Genomic DNA, 16,994 nt, shown 5'->3' with positions numbered 1-16,994 from the left:
GGCCCGGACCCGCCCCCCCCCCCCCTTCTATTAGTCACTCCAAAGCCCACAGAACCGGGGCAGACTAAACAGTGTGAAGGGTAGGGGGTTAGGCGAAATGGCACCGGCCTCATAGTGGATATCACAGATGGGGACGGCGGGCTCTGCAGCGTGGGGCGGGGGTGTGCCCCTCTCCCCCTCAGAGGATCGAAGGGGAGCAGAGTGTGTTGTTTCAGTGGGACGTTGCTTAGGTTCGCCCTTTTACGGCGTTAGTAGTTTAGCCAGCTTTGGGTTTTTAAGCGAGGTCTGTGTTTGTCTCGAGGGATCGGAGAAGACCAAGAAAAATGAAGGATTCTCCCGACTTCTCACTGAGCGTGAATAATCGAATAATCTAATACATAAATTGCACGATTACACCTGCAGGCTGCAACTCATGACTGTTTTTGACTATTTAAAGTCAGTGAGTTTTATGATGCAATAAACCGTTACAATTCTTTGTCCATCAGTCACGTTAAATTGATCGTCAGACGTGCAGATCCAAAACGAGATCCGTGATTCACTTTTATAATAGCCTGTATTGTATTTTTTTCTTGAACGAAATAGACAGACGGTTAAACCAGCGGGGGAAAGGAGGGACCTGGGGGATGGGGGCAATCAGACTTCAGGTGGGGGCAAGTGGCCACACTCCGTCTCCGGCAGGCCAGTGTGTGTGTGTGTGTGTGTGTGTGTGTGTGTGTGTGTGTGTGTGTGTGTGTGTGTGTGTGTGTGTGTGTCTGCGTGCCACAGGTGGTGCTCCGGGCGTGCAGTGTGCGGCCGCAGAGTGCGCCATTATTTCCTTGATTAAAGACCGCATTTGTAATCCACATAAACGTTACCAGATGCGGCGGAATCAACGCTCCGCACGGCTCCGTTCAATCAACCGCGCGTTCACGAGCCGCGGGAGAAACCCAATAGGTCCGTGGTTAAAAAAAAGAAAGAATAAAAAGCCAGAGGAAGGCGCTCTCCGGATGGACTAATGACAATGTATTTTATACATACATTAGAATGTGTATGCACCATTGCCTCTAGAGAAAATGTTTAAACAACGCAGCCGTGACACGTGGTAACAATGTTTTAAGGGTAGCCTAATTATTCCCATATAGGCCTCACATGGCTCCTTAGCCTCCCAGCAGCTGTTTAAGGTATAAACACAGGTCAACTCCACACACCCAGACCTTGTTGAGCACTAATTAGAGCAGGATCCAAAGGGCTCCTCGTAACCGAGGCCTGAACCCGGGTCCGACAGATGGCGTGTTCAGCAGTCAGGGCGCGCGGCGCCGCCGTTCATCAGCGGCCGCTCACAGCCCGCGGCCTCGAGGCGGCGGCCAAGGCCAACAGTAGCCGGGGGCGATCATTTCGTCGCCAGCATGGCGGATGATAGCAGGTCTCCCCGCGGTTGGTCCGTTTGATGACATGGTCGTCGGGTCCTTCAATTGGCGACGGTACCTACTCCCAGGGCGTCACCCGAGGGGCAAGCAGGTCGAGTACAGGTGGATTGTTCGTGGAAAGCGATGCCTCCTATGCGTGTTTTGGCATAGGGCCTACACAAGTTTGTAATAAACGCTAGTCTGAACTAGTTCGTAGACGCTTATTTGATTAATTCCAGCTCCTGTGTTCCCTGTTCTATTAGTGCATCGCTGTCACACGTTATACATATGTGGTTTTGATCATTGACAAGTGGCGCCCATGTTAAGGACCGCTGGTCAGAGCAACACCGCCATCTAGCGGCTAAGTTAACCCATTAATTTCTGCTCGCTACAAGTAGGTCTAGTATTGAGTACATGTTTGTTCAAGCGCCATGTTCTAGTGTTCTACAAGTAACCCACATAGGTGTTGGTATAATGTATGAGCTTTCATTTTTAGTTCACACAATTGTCCCTTTTGATCATAAAGTAGGCTACAACATGAGCAATTCTCATAAGACAACCATGAAAATAAAATGGAAGTAGATTCCAGAGATTAGTCAAAGTTTAAACTAGTAGGGACAAGTACAATTGTAAAAGTAAATAAAGTTAAAGATGTAAAAAGAAAAAAATAATATGGCAGAATCCACGAGGACAGGGAATGTGAAAAACATTACAAGGTGTTAACCAATACAGAACAGCAGCTGAAGAGCACAGAAGAGAAGAGACGGAAACCAAAGCGAGATGAAGAAAGAAACAAAGATTTATTGAAGGCAGCGTAAATCGTTGAGTGAGACAGCGTTGCGGAGGGGAGCCGGGCGGTGGGAGGGCACATACATATACGCTTGTGTTTTGATTGATTTATTGTCTTTGTGGTACAAAAATTCTCTTCACAGCTCTAGAGAGTGTTGCAGAACTGCACCATTTTATCAAAATATACATGTTTTGTATGTAAAGTGGATATACAGAATCCAAATGATTTTGTGGTACAAAAACACGAATATATACAACTATCAACCCCGCTTCATATAAGATTGAACCCCCCCCCCCCCTATATATATATATAAAAAATAATGACAAATAAAAGCTTTTACCATCAAAAGACAGGCCACCATCAACACCATCAATATCACAGCTACGGCCGTGGGTAGTTAAGCATCCATTCAAAACCAACAAAAAGGCTTTTAACGTTAATCAAACTAGACGGGTTCAAAGTACAGTATACAATGAGTAACTTGTGAGGCTGTATCTATTTATAAACCATAAGAGGGAATGTGGAAAGGGGGTGTTTAACAGATCACCAACGTGGAAAGAAAGCCCAACAGAACGCTGGGGTCAAACATACTTTGGTCCGTATAACAGCAATAACCGTTGTCGCTACAGAAGGCGCTAAACCATGCATAAGACCAGGTTTCATCTCTTTTTACAAAAATAGAAACCGCCTCGGGTTTCTAGACTAGCACGAATGTGACGACCGTTTTAAGACTCAAGCGTGATATTAACTAGCACCTACAAGGGTGACAAAGCGCACAACGAAAAAAAACGACAAAAATAAAGAAGGTAAAATTATCTGACTGGGGCCAGAGCGATACGGGGTCACGGTATAAAAGAACCCAAACAAAAACACTTTCTAACGAATAAAATAACAGCTGTCGGACTATGATTGGTTTATCCATCACGGCCATCAGTATTAATAGATACTCGTCACCAAGACAACAGAACGAACTTCGGCTGGGATACCTGGATACAACGAAAAAAAGAAAAAAGGCATATGCTCCGCTGAGCCAAAAGGTCAACCAGCGGGTACGAGAGACTCCTCCGACTCCGGTTCTACCGATTTGGGAATTCAAGGCACACGGTCGTGGTCACACAGCCAGCCACTACACATAAAGAATACAGTATATAGGCGATACACGTGTAAATACTAAACAGAAAAAAGGAGGATATGAAGGACTAGGCCCAAGAGGCGTCCAACTATAGAGATATATAACTATATATGCTTGGTGGGGGCGTGTAGACCAAGGCCTCGGTGTGCTCGGCCCAGAGATAAACAGACTTTAAAAGAACCAGGGCCAAGGACAGCCACTCTCCTCCCACACACACCCCAACAATAAACTACAGCAATTAAAGATATAGGATTTGCATCTATTTGAATTAAATTCACAAGTTTCTAAATACATTTAATTTGGGGGAATATCTATGCGTTTTTTTCTTCAAATGACCCAAGTATTTTTGATTCTTCAGTAAACAAAAGAACAAGGATGTGATGCAGCCAGCCATCCTCTACCAAGGACACGGTGGGAGTATTTTGAGAGGCACGGCCAACACTGGGTGGCCTTCACACGTCTACTTGAAGCCTGCTGATGCTGGAGGCGTTCTGGCCACAGCGAGGTAAGGCACCGGGTTAGAGAAAGAGATGCACTTCCTCTGTTAAGTATCTACGAGGTGATATAGTGGTCTTGGTTCCCCGAACAGCTGTGGGGGGATATTAACACGAAGAAGCTACAATTTCATATAAAATGGATGTTGGATCAAACAAAAAAAAAAGTTGGATGGTCCGCGAACCAAAAAATAAAACCCACTGTCCCAAACTCCCTCAGACTGGCCAAATAGTTGTGAGAAGTGGCATATCGATAAAGGCACAGATAGATGTGTATAGTATCTACTATAAGGATCATGGGTCTAGCCAAGGAATGCTGAAGTGTGTCTAGCGTGGATCTGCTTCGTCCACAGACGTACGTGGTGGATGGTGTCGTTCTAAAGCGTTTTGGTCTAAAGTGACAGTCTATCAACCGACCCTACTTAACCCCCCCCCCCCCCCCCGGGAGCGTTGTCACGGAACGTTGCCCGCCTCCCTTCCCTGCCACTTCAGACTCGACTGGTTGACCAATCACAAGAGTTAGCGTGGGAATGAAGGACCGCGAGCAAGGTTCTGAAACAACGAGCCACCGAGCGTGAAACCAACGTCCCGTCCCGACGGAGGTCTATCTGGAGACGAGGACAGACGCGGCCTGGTGGGGGTTAAAGTAAGGGCACTTGGGTGAAGGTCGGGGACAGGGGGGTGCTAGATGGTGGACTTGGAGAAGGACACCCGGAGGTGGTGGTTCTCTCCCAGGTCGTGGTTGTGGAACTCGATGAGGGACTCGATGGCCTCCTCCACTGAGCCCATCTGGATCAGAGCCATCTTGCGGTCCTTCCTGTAAGGGTGAGGCTGTTAGTAGTGAAGGGCGAGAAGCTTTCTACAACACTCAATCACAATCTAGGTTCCCATCAGCTCTTGGAAATGCCTTAATATATGGAGAAGCACAACCACTTTGTAGTGCACCCTTTATCGAAATAGATCGGTTTGGCTCTGGACTTCAGATTAAAGACTGGGCTGATAGGGAGGGAAGTTGAAACTCACTGGAAGAACTTGAAGGCTTTGACGGTGGATCCTGAGCTGGCGAACAGTCCTCTGAGATCCTCCTCCACCACAGCGGGCCTGCAAGAAGAACCGACTGGAGATCAGTGCACCGCAGACGCTACAGTCACAACCCACAACCCATCATCTCATACTTTCATCCTTCTGATACGGCCATTAAAGACTTCTAAAACACAGAAAGCCAACAGATGGATAGAGTAGGAGAGGCCTGGAGCAGTAGCGCAGCAGCGAGGAGCTACAGAGGACTCGGACACACGATTGCAGCAGAAGGCCCAGGGGCTTACGGTATGTTGGAGAGGTGCAGCGTGGCGGAGGGAGGGAAGATGTTGGAGTAGTTCTTGGAGCCGGGCTTCTTGAAGCGGTGCAGCGGGGAGGTGCTGTAGTCCTTGGTCAGGCCCTGGTCCTCGTGGCCCTCCCGGGGCAGCTGCACCGTGGTGTGCTTGGACAGGGTGACGCGCATGGCCCGCCCGTGCAGCCGCTGGCCGTTCAGGTGACTCATGGCTGCGGACGCGGGGGGGGGGGGGGCAGAGGGAGCGCTTGAGATACAGAGACGCCGTGCGCCCGGCCAAACTGGGCCCGCGGGATGAGAATACATCCCTGGTGGCTTTTTATACCGCAGATGACGCAATCTTTAACGATATGCGCGGTCCTGTCAAGCTTTGGCAGATCGATTTGACATTTTGGCAGGTCAAATGAATTAAGGGATGCATATTAAAACATTTGCCTGACTGGTACATTTTTCCAGGCGGGTAAAAAGACAATCCTTGACACTGTAAGGCAGCACGTATTTTTACGGTCATTAGGGACAAACATGGATGATAGGAAATGTATATTTGCGGATCTTTTGTCATAAATGCACAGCCGCACCCGATTGGCGATGTCAGGAATAGCACAGCGTTTGTAGAGATGGATTCGCCTCCGTCGAGAGGGGTGGGGTAGTTACCTAGCTGAGCCTGGGTCCCGTCAGACATCTGGATCAGGGCGTTCTCCTTCTTGTTGAACAGGATCTTGACCCTCATCACGTCGCCATACACGCCTAGCGACGAGAGACAAACATGTCACAATGCACTCACAGCCAACCAGCAACAGCCAGAGTCTAGCGACGCCACTCAGCCAATCACAGCAAAGAACACATTTACCGTTTTATAAAAAACACTCAAAACTTTTAAACATTCGATGTGTGACTGATGGGATTACTATTTCATCAACTCTAGTTGGATTTAGACTACTATAAAGGCTTCTGTCTACATGACATTTAGAGCTGTAAATCTCTTGGAGAAAGTCTAACATTCTACGGGATATTAAATGGAGGGGGGGGGACTTGATTTAGAGAAAAATAAATCAGGTGGACGAAGGGGGGCATGGGAGGGGATGTCTGGACAGATGTGTCTGATCAGGTAGCCATGCAGGGGTCAACTAAAGCATGCAGACACCTACGTTTGGAACACTAAAAGACTAACTGCAAGAGAATACAGCAACAATCCCAGGGATACGTCAACCTACGCCCACTACAAAGCAACAGCATTTCAACGTTCGTCCACATTTTTTTAATTGCCGTCATAAAAAAGTTGTGCCAAAATAAATATTCTGAACTAGTTTCCTTGACAAGATTGGCTCAGACGTAGCTTTTGAGTTAGCTTATCTATTTGCCCTCGGCCTACCTTTCAGGTGTAGCCGACTGTTCTTTCTTATCAGAACAAACTATGCAAAAACGAAATGCAAACGATGACTAGACACCAGTGGACAGGAAATGGTAGCCATCTCATCTATTGAATTGCTGTCACTTTCAGTAGTGGTTCCATATATTTTTTTCTTTTCACAAACACACACACACACACACGCACACACACACACACAAACCCACAGCTACCAGAGGGGGGTCATACACTGGAAAACCCCTCGTATCTTTTTTTTTCTTTTAAGTAATAAGTGATAAAGCCAAACACATGAAACGAGACAAGCCCACCTTGTCTGGTAACAGTAGTAGTAGTAGTGATAAAAAAATTAATAAAACAAAAACAAGAGATGAAAGGATGACAACGTACCGAAAAGAATAAAGAGGCAGTGTGGCGTAACGCTCTTTAGAGACAGCAGGGGGAGCAGGAGGGCAGGGAGAGGGGGAACAGGGGAAAAGACGGAACGGAGTGGAGGACAGTGGAGTGGAGTCGGCACATGTCCGCAGGCCACAGGCAGCGAGGTCCACAGGAAGGCCACAGAACCATGACGGGAGGGCGGGGGGGGAGAGAATGGACAGGGGAGATAAGGACAGAACAAGAGAGGGGAGGAGGAGGAGGAGGAGGGGGGAGTGGGAGAGGAGTCCGACAGGGTGACGGAGGAGCAAATAAAGGGAGCGAGAGAGGGATGGATGGAGAGGGGGAGGATGAGGGAGAGAGGGGGAGGATGAGGGAGAGAGGATGGCAGAGGTAGAGGGGGGTTTGGGTCGTGGGTTCAGTTGGTGGGTGGCGTCCAGATTGAGGGTGGGGCAGATGAGGATAATGAAAGGGTGAGAGGGGAACAGAGGGTGGTGGGAGGACCATTGACCATCGGGCGTGCAGTCAGTTGGCCAGAGTTCAGATGAGAGGGAGGGAGGGGGGTTGGGATTTAAAAATAAAAAACACAGAGAGGGAGAGAGAGAGAGAAGAGAGAAAAGAACAAGGAAGTAAAAAAACAAGGTCAGTATACACGAAGAAATGTAGTGCTTCAGACAGCTGAATTGGCTAAATTAAAATGCACTGGCACTATGGGAACACTAGGAGAAAAAAGAAGAGAAAAAAGATTAACAATGAAATACAGAAAATGGCAGAGACAATATGTACTTTTGAAACTACATCCCGTTTCACGCTTAAGTATTCAAATCAAGACAGTAGTATAATAAATCATTGGTGGACTTACGGTCCCAACATTAGCCTCTATGAGCTTAAGCTTAACAACTTAACATAAGCGCTTCATTATTTACTCCTCGTTGGAGAATATTGGAACTTGATAATGACTACATCACGAGACTCCCATGTAACTTCTCTTCAAAAAAGTACTATTGTCTCTCCAACAACTCAAGAATGATTTCAACTAATGGGCAAAAATGAAGATATGAAATGGCAAGATTAATAAAAAAAAGAAGTTAGTGTTTTGAATAAACATAAAAAAAAAAATTCAGTGAGCAAAAAGTTGGAAATTGCAGCAGGGTTTGGTCAAACACAAAAGAGGAGAGGGCTTTGGAGAGGGAGGGGTTCCGCAAGGAGACCCCCACTTTTCAATGTAAGGCAGTTATCTGGATCTGATGGGAGGCAGGCATCGCCCCTCCTCCAACCAATGGGGGCCCCTCTGATGTAGGGGGGGCGGGTGTAGGCATCGTGTTCTCCGAAGGGGCCTGTTTCTAAGGATCATGTTGTGCACTGACTCATTGTGGTGTTGGGTGGGGGGGGGGTATGTGGACTGGAGGGAACCTAGAAGTGCCACCTACCTCTGGGTTCAGGTTGCTGACCAGGAGGACGTTGTGACCCCCCGCGGCGGTGAGCCCTGATAGGCTGAGACGATTGGCAGCGGCCGCTGCAGCCGCCATGCCTCCGTGCCCGTGGACGCCCATGGACGCCAGGGCACCTGGGATGCCCGCCATGGACAGACCTACAGGGGGACGGATGGAACAGACAGCCTTCAGCGCTGGACCGCAGCGAGGAAAGACGGATAAAGCAGGCTACATATTGCCTGTAGTTTCTCTTTTGGCTGCAAGAATACTGAGGGCTGGGAAAAGGCACACGACGCCAAGAGAAGGGTTATAAAAGCATTGAACTGGTTTGAACAGTTGAACTGGTTTCAACAGTTCCTCTGGATCGTCCCGTCGACCTGTTCAGACCTGCACTACACAACCTTTATACGGGCTGCTATTTGGGTTGGAAATCTGAACACCTGTGATCCCTCTCTTTGTGCTTCAGCCTAGGGCTGCACGATAAATCTTGATGCGATCGCGATTCGCCCCTGTGTGGATTCAAGTTTCAAATTACTTATATATTTTTATTATTACTATTTTTTTTTTTTATGCCTTCATTTACAGGTGTGTGGAGTTGGTTCAGTAGTTCTAAAGGTCAGCAATTAAAGACAATGTGCTGCTATATGTACAAAATAAATCATTCAGATTTCGTGAGAAAAAAATCTTGGCAGTGAAACGTGATATAAATTCTAAGCTTAAGGATCATGATTCCTATTCTTCCCTGAATCGCGCAGGCCTACTTCAGACTCAGCCAGCCGGCCGAGGACCAGAGTCTACCCAGAGGAGAGGCGCGGTGCCGGACTGACCTTGCTGGATGGCGAAGCCGTGTGGGAAGCCGTGGGCTCCGCCGTAAGGAGAGGCGGAGATGAGTCCTGGAGCTGGGGGAGGAGTCGGGAGGACAACACGTCAGAGAGGAGACAGATACCAAAGGCACGGTGGGGGCACGCAGAGCCTGCACGTCTATGAGTGAAGCTACTTTGAATGGCTGAGCAAGACACTGCCATGAACTTCATCGTGAGATTCGGTGCAGGTGGACCCTCATTCAAATACTTAATGAGGTAAAGGTTTACTTCTAACCATTGTCCCACAACTTTTATTGGCTCTTGATGGCCGATATAAATAATCGTAATATCGTAAATAATCGCAATAACATCGTCCACACCTTGAAGCACATTTTTATCCAAACTCAGAAGGTTATGCTCGGTAAAGGGGGGGAGGTTACAGGGGTAAGCGTGGGTAATGGCAAAATGTCTTCTTTCCTACATTTTAAATTTGTGTATTTATCCGGTGTTAATTAATGATAAGAAACATCAGTTTAGGCTTGTTATGGTCTCAACCCCCAAAGCTGGCCCTCCAGCCCCTTTATGGACACACCAGGTGTCAAAAGGAGTGGTACGAGACTCACCGGCGTGCAGCGTGCCCATGCCGAAGGCGGCGGCCATGGCCTGGTGGTCCATGGGGGGCTGGGAGTCTCCGGTGGGCAGGTCCGGCCGGGTGTAGTCACGGCTCTTGTCGTTGTTGTACTTGACGTTGAGGCTGGTGAGCTTGGAGAAGCTGATCCTCAGCGTGCAGCAGGCGTTGTAGATGTTCTGCCCGTCCAGGGACTGGAAACGAGAGAGAGGACCGGGTTTAGAGAGGTTAGAGCGGTCGGCCAACGGCGTCTCAGCGTCCCGGGGGAAGGGGGAGAGGGTCGTACCAGTTTAGAGTGCTGGGCTGCCATGCCGTCGGCGTACTGCAGCAGAGCCTGGAACTGGCCGTTCTTGGTGAAGGTGATGATCTTCAGCACGACCCCGAACTTGGAGAAGATCTACAGGGTGGAGAGAGAAGGACGGGGGTGAACACAGAGCTACGGAGTAATAACTAGCATTAATAAAAGGAAAAATGTTAAATCACAGTGGCTTTCCACTCATTTCAGTAAACAAACAAAGAAACAGCCGTTGGCAAGATGTGAAAGGCAATTATCTGGTGCATCGGTGATTGCAGCTGGGTAATTGTTCCTTTCCTGTAAAAATGCACTTAATTGTCAAGACTTGTTTTCAGAGAATCGGCTGTGGTGCCAAGTATGAAGAACACTTTGAATAATTACTTCTATAAAAAGTGCACCCAAGGTAAGCGTTATTTTCTTGTTTGTTATATTAAACCCCACGTCAACGCTAGGGCCTACAGAGTAGTCGGCCATGATGGCGTTTCCTTAAACCACGACTGACTCGGTGGCTCATAACGACCACAGGAAGTGACATCATAAGGCAGACCACATGAAGTGGCGTCGTACGGCAGACCACAGGAAGTGGGGTGTACCTGGTAGAGCACTTCCAGGGTGACGGGGTACACCAGGTTGTCCACGATGATTCTGAGCACGGGACTCTGGGACAGGGGGCACCCCATGTCCCCCACCACCTCCCCGTCCAGGGCGTTCACGGCCTGCAGGGCTGCCTGGGCGCGCTGGGGGGACAAACGGACACCATAGATTAGGTTAGGTTAGATAGGTGTGAGGATGGATCTCCTCCGGTGGGCTGGAGAGTGTGTTCTTGTTTAAGCCTGGGGTTAAACAGTCCATTTATGACTTTATCCGCCTCGCATGCAAATTACCCAATCGATTACGTTTACATACGTTTCCAAAGCAATTTACGATAAGTATATTTCTCAGAAGAGGGTGAAACAATTTATCGCCGTCGGTACAGTAGATTACCCTCGAAAGAAATGTTGGGAGCAACAGGATGAACAATGTTTGCATAGTAAATGATTTTCCCTCCAGAAAACACCATCGCTTCTTGACAATATAAATGATGAATTTGATGTTTAAAATCTGCAGAAGATCGTCGACCGGAGACTGACTTAAAGCTGGAGGTCATCCGACACCTTAAAGAAATAATACAAAAAAGCCCTCACGGGGGCCGGTGAATAAAGAGAGCCCGTCATTTGGCCGTAAGCCAACCGTTTCAACGGCGGGCTTCGTTTCCATGACGATCTACCAAACAACAGATGTCAGACGTCACGCGTGCGTGCGTGCGAGTGTTTGGTGTCGTTTCTGTGCGTGCGTGCGTGAGTGAGTGAGTGAGTCCTACCACTTGGTTCGGAGAGTTGTCGGTCTTCAGCTCCTTGTGGGTGGAGTACTGGACGTAGACCGGGTGGTTCCGGATCAGGGGGGTGACGGAGGAGTAGTAGCTCACCATGGTCTGGGCGCACTCCTCGCTGTTCAGCTCCAAGAACGCCTACACGCCCGGACCAAAGGACAACGTTCGACAATATTTCTCTCAAGCTGGGGAAAGAGTCTTCGCCATAATCATGCTTTCTTTCAGGATCCAGAAACCTCAGTTATTTCATTACCACACATTTAAAAAACTGGTTTTAAGCACTTATTACTCACAGAACTACTATTCCCGTCGGGCCTACCGCCAGAGATGCTTCTTGCAAGGTTTAGGCACTCCTACATGTGAATATGGGCTTATGTACTGTTCTTCTTGCATATCGTTTCCCTGCATATATATTGGTTATATTTTTAGCGTTTAGTATTTAGCATTTGTACTTTTGCACGTTTAGATTTGTTTATATGCGTTTTTCCTTACTGTTATATTTGGAATGTGGTGCTTGCTGCCAACGGCAGTGCAATTTCCTGAGGGACCCTTCCCGAGGGATTAATAAAGTTCTTATCCACCTAGTGGCGGTAGCTGTGCATGACACAGGCCCTGAGCAGGCTGTCCATCGGGCCCTGCAGCGGCGCTGAACTCCCCGTACCTGGTTCTTCCCCTTCAGCATCAGCAGGTTGGTGACCTTGCCGAAGGGCAGGCCGAGCCCGATGACCTCGGTCTCGTTGATGTCGTTGGGCAGCTTACGCAGGTGAACGACCCGGGAAGGCACACCCGGGCTCCGGATGTCACCTTTGAACTTTTTGCTGTCGTTGCCATTGGCTACGAGGGAAAGGAGAGACAACGCATGAGATACGATCTAGGGAGGTGGGGGGAGACAAACAGAAAGCCTGGCACCCGCTGAATAATGGATACCGTCGCCGTGGAAACGCCAAACACCAAACACACACACACAAAAGACAACAGGCACTCCAATGACAAACAAGGTGGGCGGGGTCTCCGTTGCCTACCTGAGCTCATGATATAGGGCCCGTTTGCTATGCAGGAAGAAAAGAGTTCTTCAGATCCCCTCTGCAGAGAGACAGAGAGAGAGAAAGGGGGAGGGGGGGAGGAAACAACAAAAGGATTCAGTTCAGGGCCTCCAACACTGAAGGCTGAGTGCAGCAGGTGTAGGGCACACAGCTCTCACGTTACAGCGTCTATTGTGTGGGGAGGCAGGAAGCCACCCGATAACCACAGTGCACAGGGGAGACGGCCCCCCCCTCTTCCTTCCAGGATACAGTTGCCACGTTTAATGGTAGGGATGCAACACCCGCCATAGTCATATATAAGCACGCCTGTGCCACCAGCCCGTTCTCCGGGTCCATGACCAGCTACCCTCCCTTCAGCAGGCGAGGCACTACTGAAAACGTATGGGATGAAGGGGTGGACACTCAAAGCACACATACTTGTGTACTGTCTTTATAGACAGGCCCACTTCTGGCCCCAGTCGCTCGCTGAATAAAGAGAAGGAATAAAACTGCTGTTCTCATGGATGCGATGAAGTGCAGCAGTCACAAGGAGCCGCTCAGCAGCTTAAGCTCTCTGTCACTCCACAATGGGGGCCCTGTTCCAGTCAGGACTGGGGGGCATTGTCACGCAGCAGTGCACACACACACACACACACACAGAGTGCGTGCACACACACACACACAAAAAGTCTGTTTCTGTTGATGGCCTTGCACAAACATGAAAAAAAAAGAAATTCCTCCCTTTTCCACTGATGCCCCAAGAAGGACTTGATAAAAGCTAATAGATGAGGTGGATTTGGCGCGCTGTAACCACGGGAACCCGAACTGTCTGTTGGTGGCAGTGTTTACGACCCGTTGACTTCCAGATGGTTACTCTGAGTCATCTAAACAGACCCTTAGCTCCTGCCTGGCCGCAGCACGGGTGACGAGGGTCGCTTCTCTGTGAGGCCCAAACGCATCAAAGCGTTGGAGAGAAAGTGGTTTCTAATACCCTGACATCTGTTTGGAGAAGGAACCTGGATCACCAAATAGAAAACCGACAAAACATCTGAAATATGTGGCGAGTAACAACACATGTTTAGTAAGGCATGGGATGATAAACAAGACGTTCAACATAAACTGATGCGTTGGGGCTGTAGGGGATTCAGACTTGACCCTCTGAGAACCCACCCCCCCCCAAAAAAAAAGGATTTGAAGCATGGGCCAAAGGGGAGCAAAGCCATGGGAAAACTGGACAGCAGATTACAGACTCAGATGACACAGTCACAAACCCAACCCACCACAGCTCCGCAACCAAACCCCAAACCGGAAGACGATTGAGATCAGGCCTGGCTTCCAGGGCCACATCCTCTGAGACCGATATTCATTGTTCAACGACTCACTTCCCCCAGAAAAGTCCTCCCTCTAAACCGTCACTATAGAGCCACTGTAGGGCACACCAACACAAAGGAGCATGAGGCAAATACGCAGTAAAAGGATAAAAGAAACCCAGGCAGATGCATGTGAAAAAGGCAGGTCTGAACAGCCTACCTGTGGCTCTTAGACGACAATCTGAAGCAGAGAGGAAGAAAAGTGCACACAGGCTACGATTAAACCGTGGATGAGCGACACCATAAAAATAAAAATAACTGACACCAGAGAAAATGACCTGGATACTGGGTGACCAAGCAAAACCACTGGAGCCCCGCCAAAACCAGTTCAACCAGTACCAGCTTTTGTTTGCTCAGAGAGGCCGGCAGCAGAACGGTAACCTGAGGGGATGATAGATTGCAAGCGCAATACTTTTAAGTGTTGAGTGGCTTCCCTTTGTTCAGAGCCGTAGGCATATCAGGAACAGGGGCTTTTATGGGGAACTGGTCCCACCCCCACCATGCTCACCACCTGGTTGGCATTCAAGGATGAAGGAGGGGGTGGGAGCGTGTGTTGAATGAAATCCACATGCACCATCACCAACTTGACTTTAGGACACTAAGAAACTAAATGAGGAGAATGCAGTCGGTTTGGTTTCACCACAGCCAAACTAATCTCTGGTAGGCGTGGTGAGAAACCAATCCCCCCCAACCCCTTAGAAGAGAAGGTCATCGGAGATACCAAAGGCCTACTTTGTTCTGCATGCAACCCCATTCTCTCACTGCCTGCCTGCCTGCTTTGAGCTCTGCGGGGGTGTGGGGGAGCGGACAGGAAGTACAAGGCAGGTACTAGCTTGTTTATTCAATAGCTGGCCCCAGTCACGGGAAAGGGGGGTTGGGAATAGTGCCACAGTCGAGGAGATTGGAATGTGACCGCTGAATTCCAGACGCTTTGCCCAGCAAGAATAACCTCAGACTCTAGCAACGGGGTCGCGCTGCGCCCCCCAACACACTCATTACACCTGGGGGGGGGAATGGCATTCAGGGCGGGGGCTCGCTAATCACGGCTATCAATTGGAGACTGTAGAGTCTCATTGTCTGTTATGCATTTAAAAACAAAGGGCCTGATTAAAGAGGCCAGCTAATGAATGGTGGCTGGGGGGTTATGGGCGTGTGTTTTCTGGGTGCGTTCTGATGGGATTGTTTTTGAACAAAAACAAAAAAGGACCTTTGACCAAGAGGATGCAGAAGCCATAAAAGGGAGAAAATATGCAGCAGGAAAACCTGTCTAATCACCCTAACCCCCGGTGGCTATGCTGACATCTTTAACAGACTCATTTTATTAGCTACACAAGTCCCAAACAACAGTAACGGGCTGTAGCAGACGCGTTTCTCTTCCAGTGTATTTGCTTACACAAACAGAAGCTTGCTAGGTCAACAAACACAGTTGGCCCTCTTGGAATGAGAATATTCATATAAAGTTTAGATTAAATGCAAAAATAGACACGTTCCATGCTCTTCCATAAGAACTGAGTGCTGCATTGCTTAAACACTGTCCAAGTGAAAGAGAAAACAGCTTTTCTTTTTACTCCAGAAACAAGTAAGCTATATGCAAGCCCATGTCCCAACAGACTTTTATTCTTTAAATATATTCGAGATACACAGAGCAAGGCCGCAAATAATTAATGCGAATGTCAAATTATCATCCCATTGTTCATGAGGCAGCAGCCTTTTATAGCAAACCGAGGGTTTCTCATCAATCTTAAAACACCTTCCTCTGCAGTCTCACCACACAGGGAAGATACTTTGAACACGTGTAGAAGTATAGGACAAACCACTTGTAGTGTAGATAGTATAGTGGTTTTAGTCAAGGAGAAGGGTTAGTAGATAGATTAGTAGATGGATAATTTAAACAAATCCTACCTTTGTGCCAACTGATATGTCATGGACACTGCTGGAAAAGAAAGATTACCGTCAGTGATAGTTTAGCAAAAAATAAAAAACATATACAATTACTAGGTTTTATATGGATTCTGCAGAATAGGAAAACTATATACATAAATGAAACAAACAACCTTAGACGCCGATGATCTAAGCAGGCATGCATTAACGATACTACAGTAACATTAATACAGAGTCTTTAACGACTTCCTCATTCTGAATCGACATCACAAAATTCAGGAAGAACCTTCGACAATGAGGACTATATCCGAGAAACTCTAAATTACGTTCGATGACTACTTCAAAACCCAAAGGTTAGTGTTTTACACCAATCCGAACCGTCTGATAAAATAAAGGATTTAACCAAGAGGGTCCCTCCCCCTTCGTCCATTTAATGTAATAGGCATGAGTCTTCGGAAAAATAGTCACAATTAAATAAAAACTTGATTTCCCCTGCAGATACGATGAGTAGCATCAGACACACAACACACACCATGGGGTACCTACCCAATCTCAGGGACGTAGCCGGATCCCAGGGGGTACAGATCAGCGTTAAGGCGGCTGCAGAAGATCAAAGCAAAACACGAATTAATATCAGGGGGCCGCAAAGTTTGGATGCTGCCGACAAAGAGAACGGCGAGTCGCGATTAGACACTGAAAATCAATGAACAACGTCTGCCGAATACATCGAAAACATTCAGTACGAGCGCGAAAATGTGGGGCCAGACGTGTCCAACATGGCCCGCGCGCTGAGGGAACAAACGGAACGCGGAAGTGAGACACGTTGCCTGAGCGTCTGGTGTCGTCAGCGCACGACAAAAAAATATTAGTTAAGAATTATTCTAAATATGATACAACCTTTTTACGGTGCAAAGATGCGAATAAGTACGATAAACAAATTGTTTCTGACGCAAAACGAGCTAGATGTAATAACGTCGGCGGACTTCAGGGGCCTCGGGGGGCTAAGCTAACTGTTGCTAGCGGGCGAACACTCCTCCGCTAACTGTTGCATTTGTTATGAAAAAACAGTTTCGAGTCAACTTTCTCCAAGTCACGGAAAAGTGGAGCGGCCGTCACAGTTATCACGACACGCAATCCACCCGAAACGAATATAGCAACGACGTTAAGGCAGGCCTGTTTTAAAAAGGTAAGACATATAAAAGCGGTGGTCCTGTACTCACCCGTCCATTGCACAGTACAGAGCGCGGGTCTGAGGCGGAGGGAGGAGGGCGGCCGACCTGGTGGATTTTCTTACAAAATGGCTGAACTCACAGAGGCGGAC

The 16,994-nt window shown here is 48.2% G+C and overlaps 1 protein-coding gene across 3 annotated transcripts; it reads right to left on the bottom strand.

The window, feature by feature from the left end:
- Positions 1-2,166: 2,166 nt before the first annotated feature.
- ptbp1a (polypyrimidine tract binding protein 1a) lies at positions 2,167-16,994 on the bottom strand. 3 transcript variants are annotated; one of them, XM_060052882.1, is made up of 17 exons: positions 16,894-16,910; positions 16,220-16,273; positions 15,695-15,725; positions 13,953-13,973; positions 12,423-12,483; positions 12,062-12,234; positions 11,392-11,538; positions 10,625-10,768; positions 10,023-10,133; positions 9,732-9,930; positions 9,133-9,204; positions 8,303-8,463; positions 6,888-6,921; positions 5,786-5,878; positions 5,127-5,343; positions 4,825-4,902; positions 2,167-4,618 (listed from the first exon to the last, which is right to left on the bottom strand). In XM_060052882.1, the coding sequence occupies exons 5-17, from the start codon at positions 12,430-12,432 to the stop codon at positions 4,486-4,488; spliced, it is 1,572 nt and encodes a 523-aa protein (XP_059908865.1). In that variant the 5' UTR covers positions 12,433-12,483; positions 13,953-13,973; positions 15,695-15,725; positions 16,220-16,273; positions 16,894-16,910; the 3' UTR covers positions 2,167-4,485. The 3 variants fall into 3 exon arrangements, with proteins under 3 accessions (XP_059908865.1, XP_059908863.1, XP_059908864.1); XM_060052880.1 differs by lacking the exon at positions 13,953-13,973 and having other exon boundaries at positions 16,894-16,994; XM_060052881.1 differs by lacking the exon at positions 13,953-13,973 and having other exon boundaries at positions 15,695-15,722; positions 16,894-16,988.

This window comes from Gadus macrocephalus, chromosome 5, assembly GCF_031168955.1.
Source record: "Gadus macrocephalus chromosome 5, ASM3116895v1".
NCBI classification, from domain to species: Eukaryota; Metazoa; Chordata; class Actinopteri; order Gadiformes; family Gadidae; genus Gadus; species Gadus macrocephalus.
This window is presented reverse-complemented; position numbering and strand designations above follow the sequence as displayed.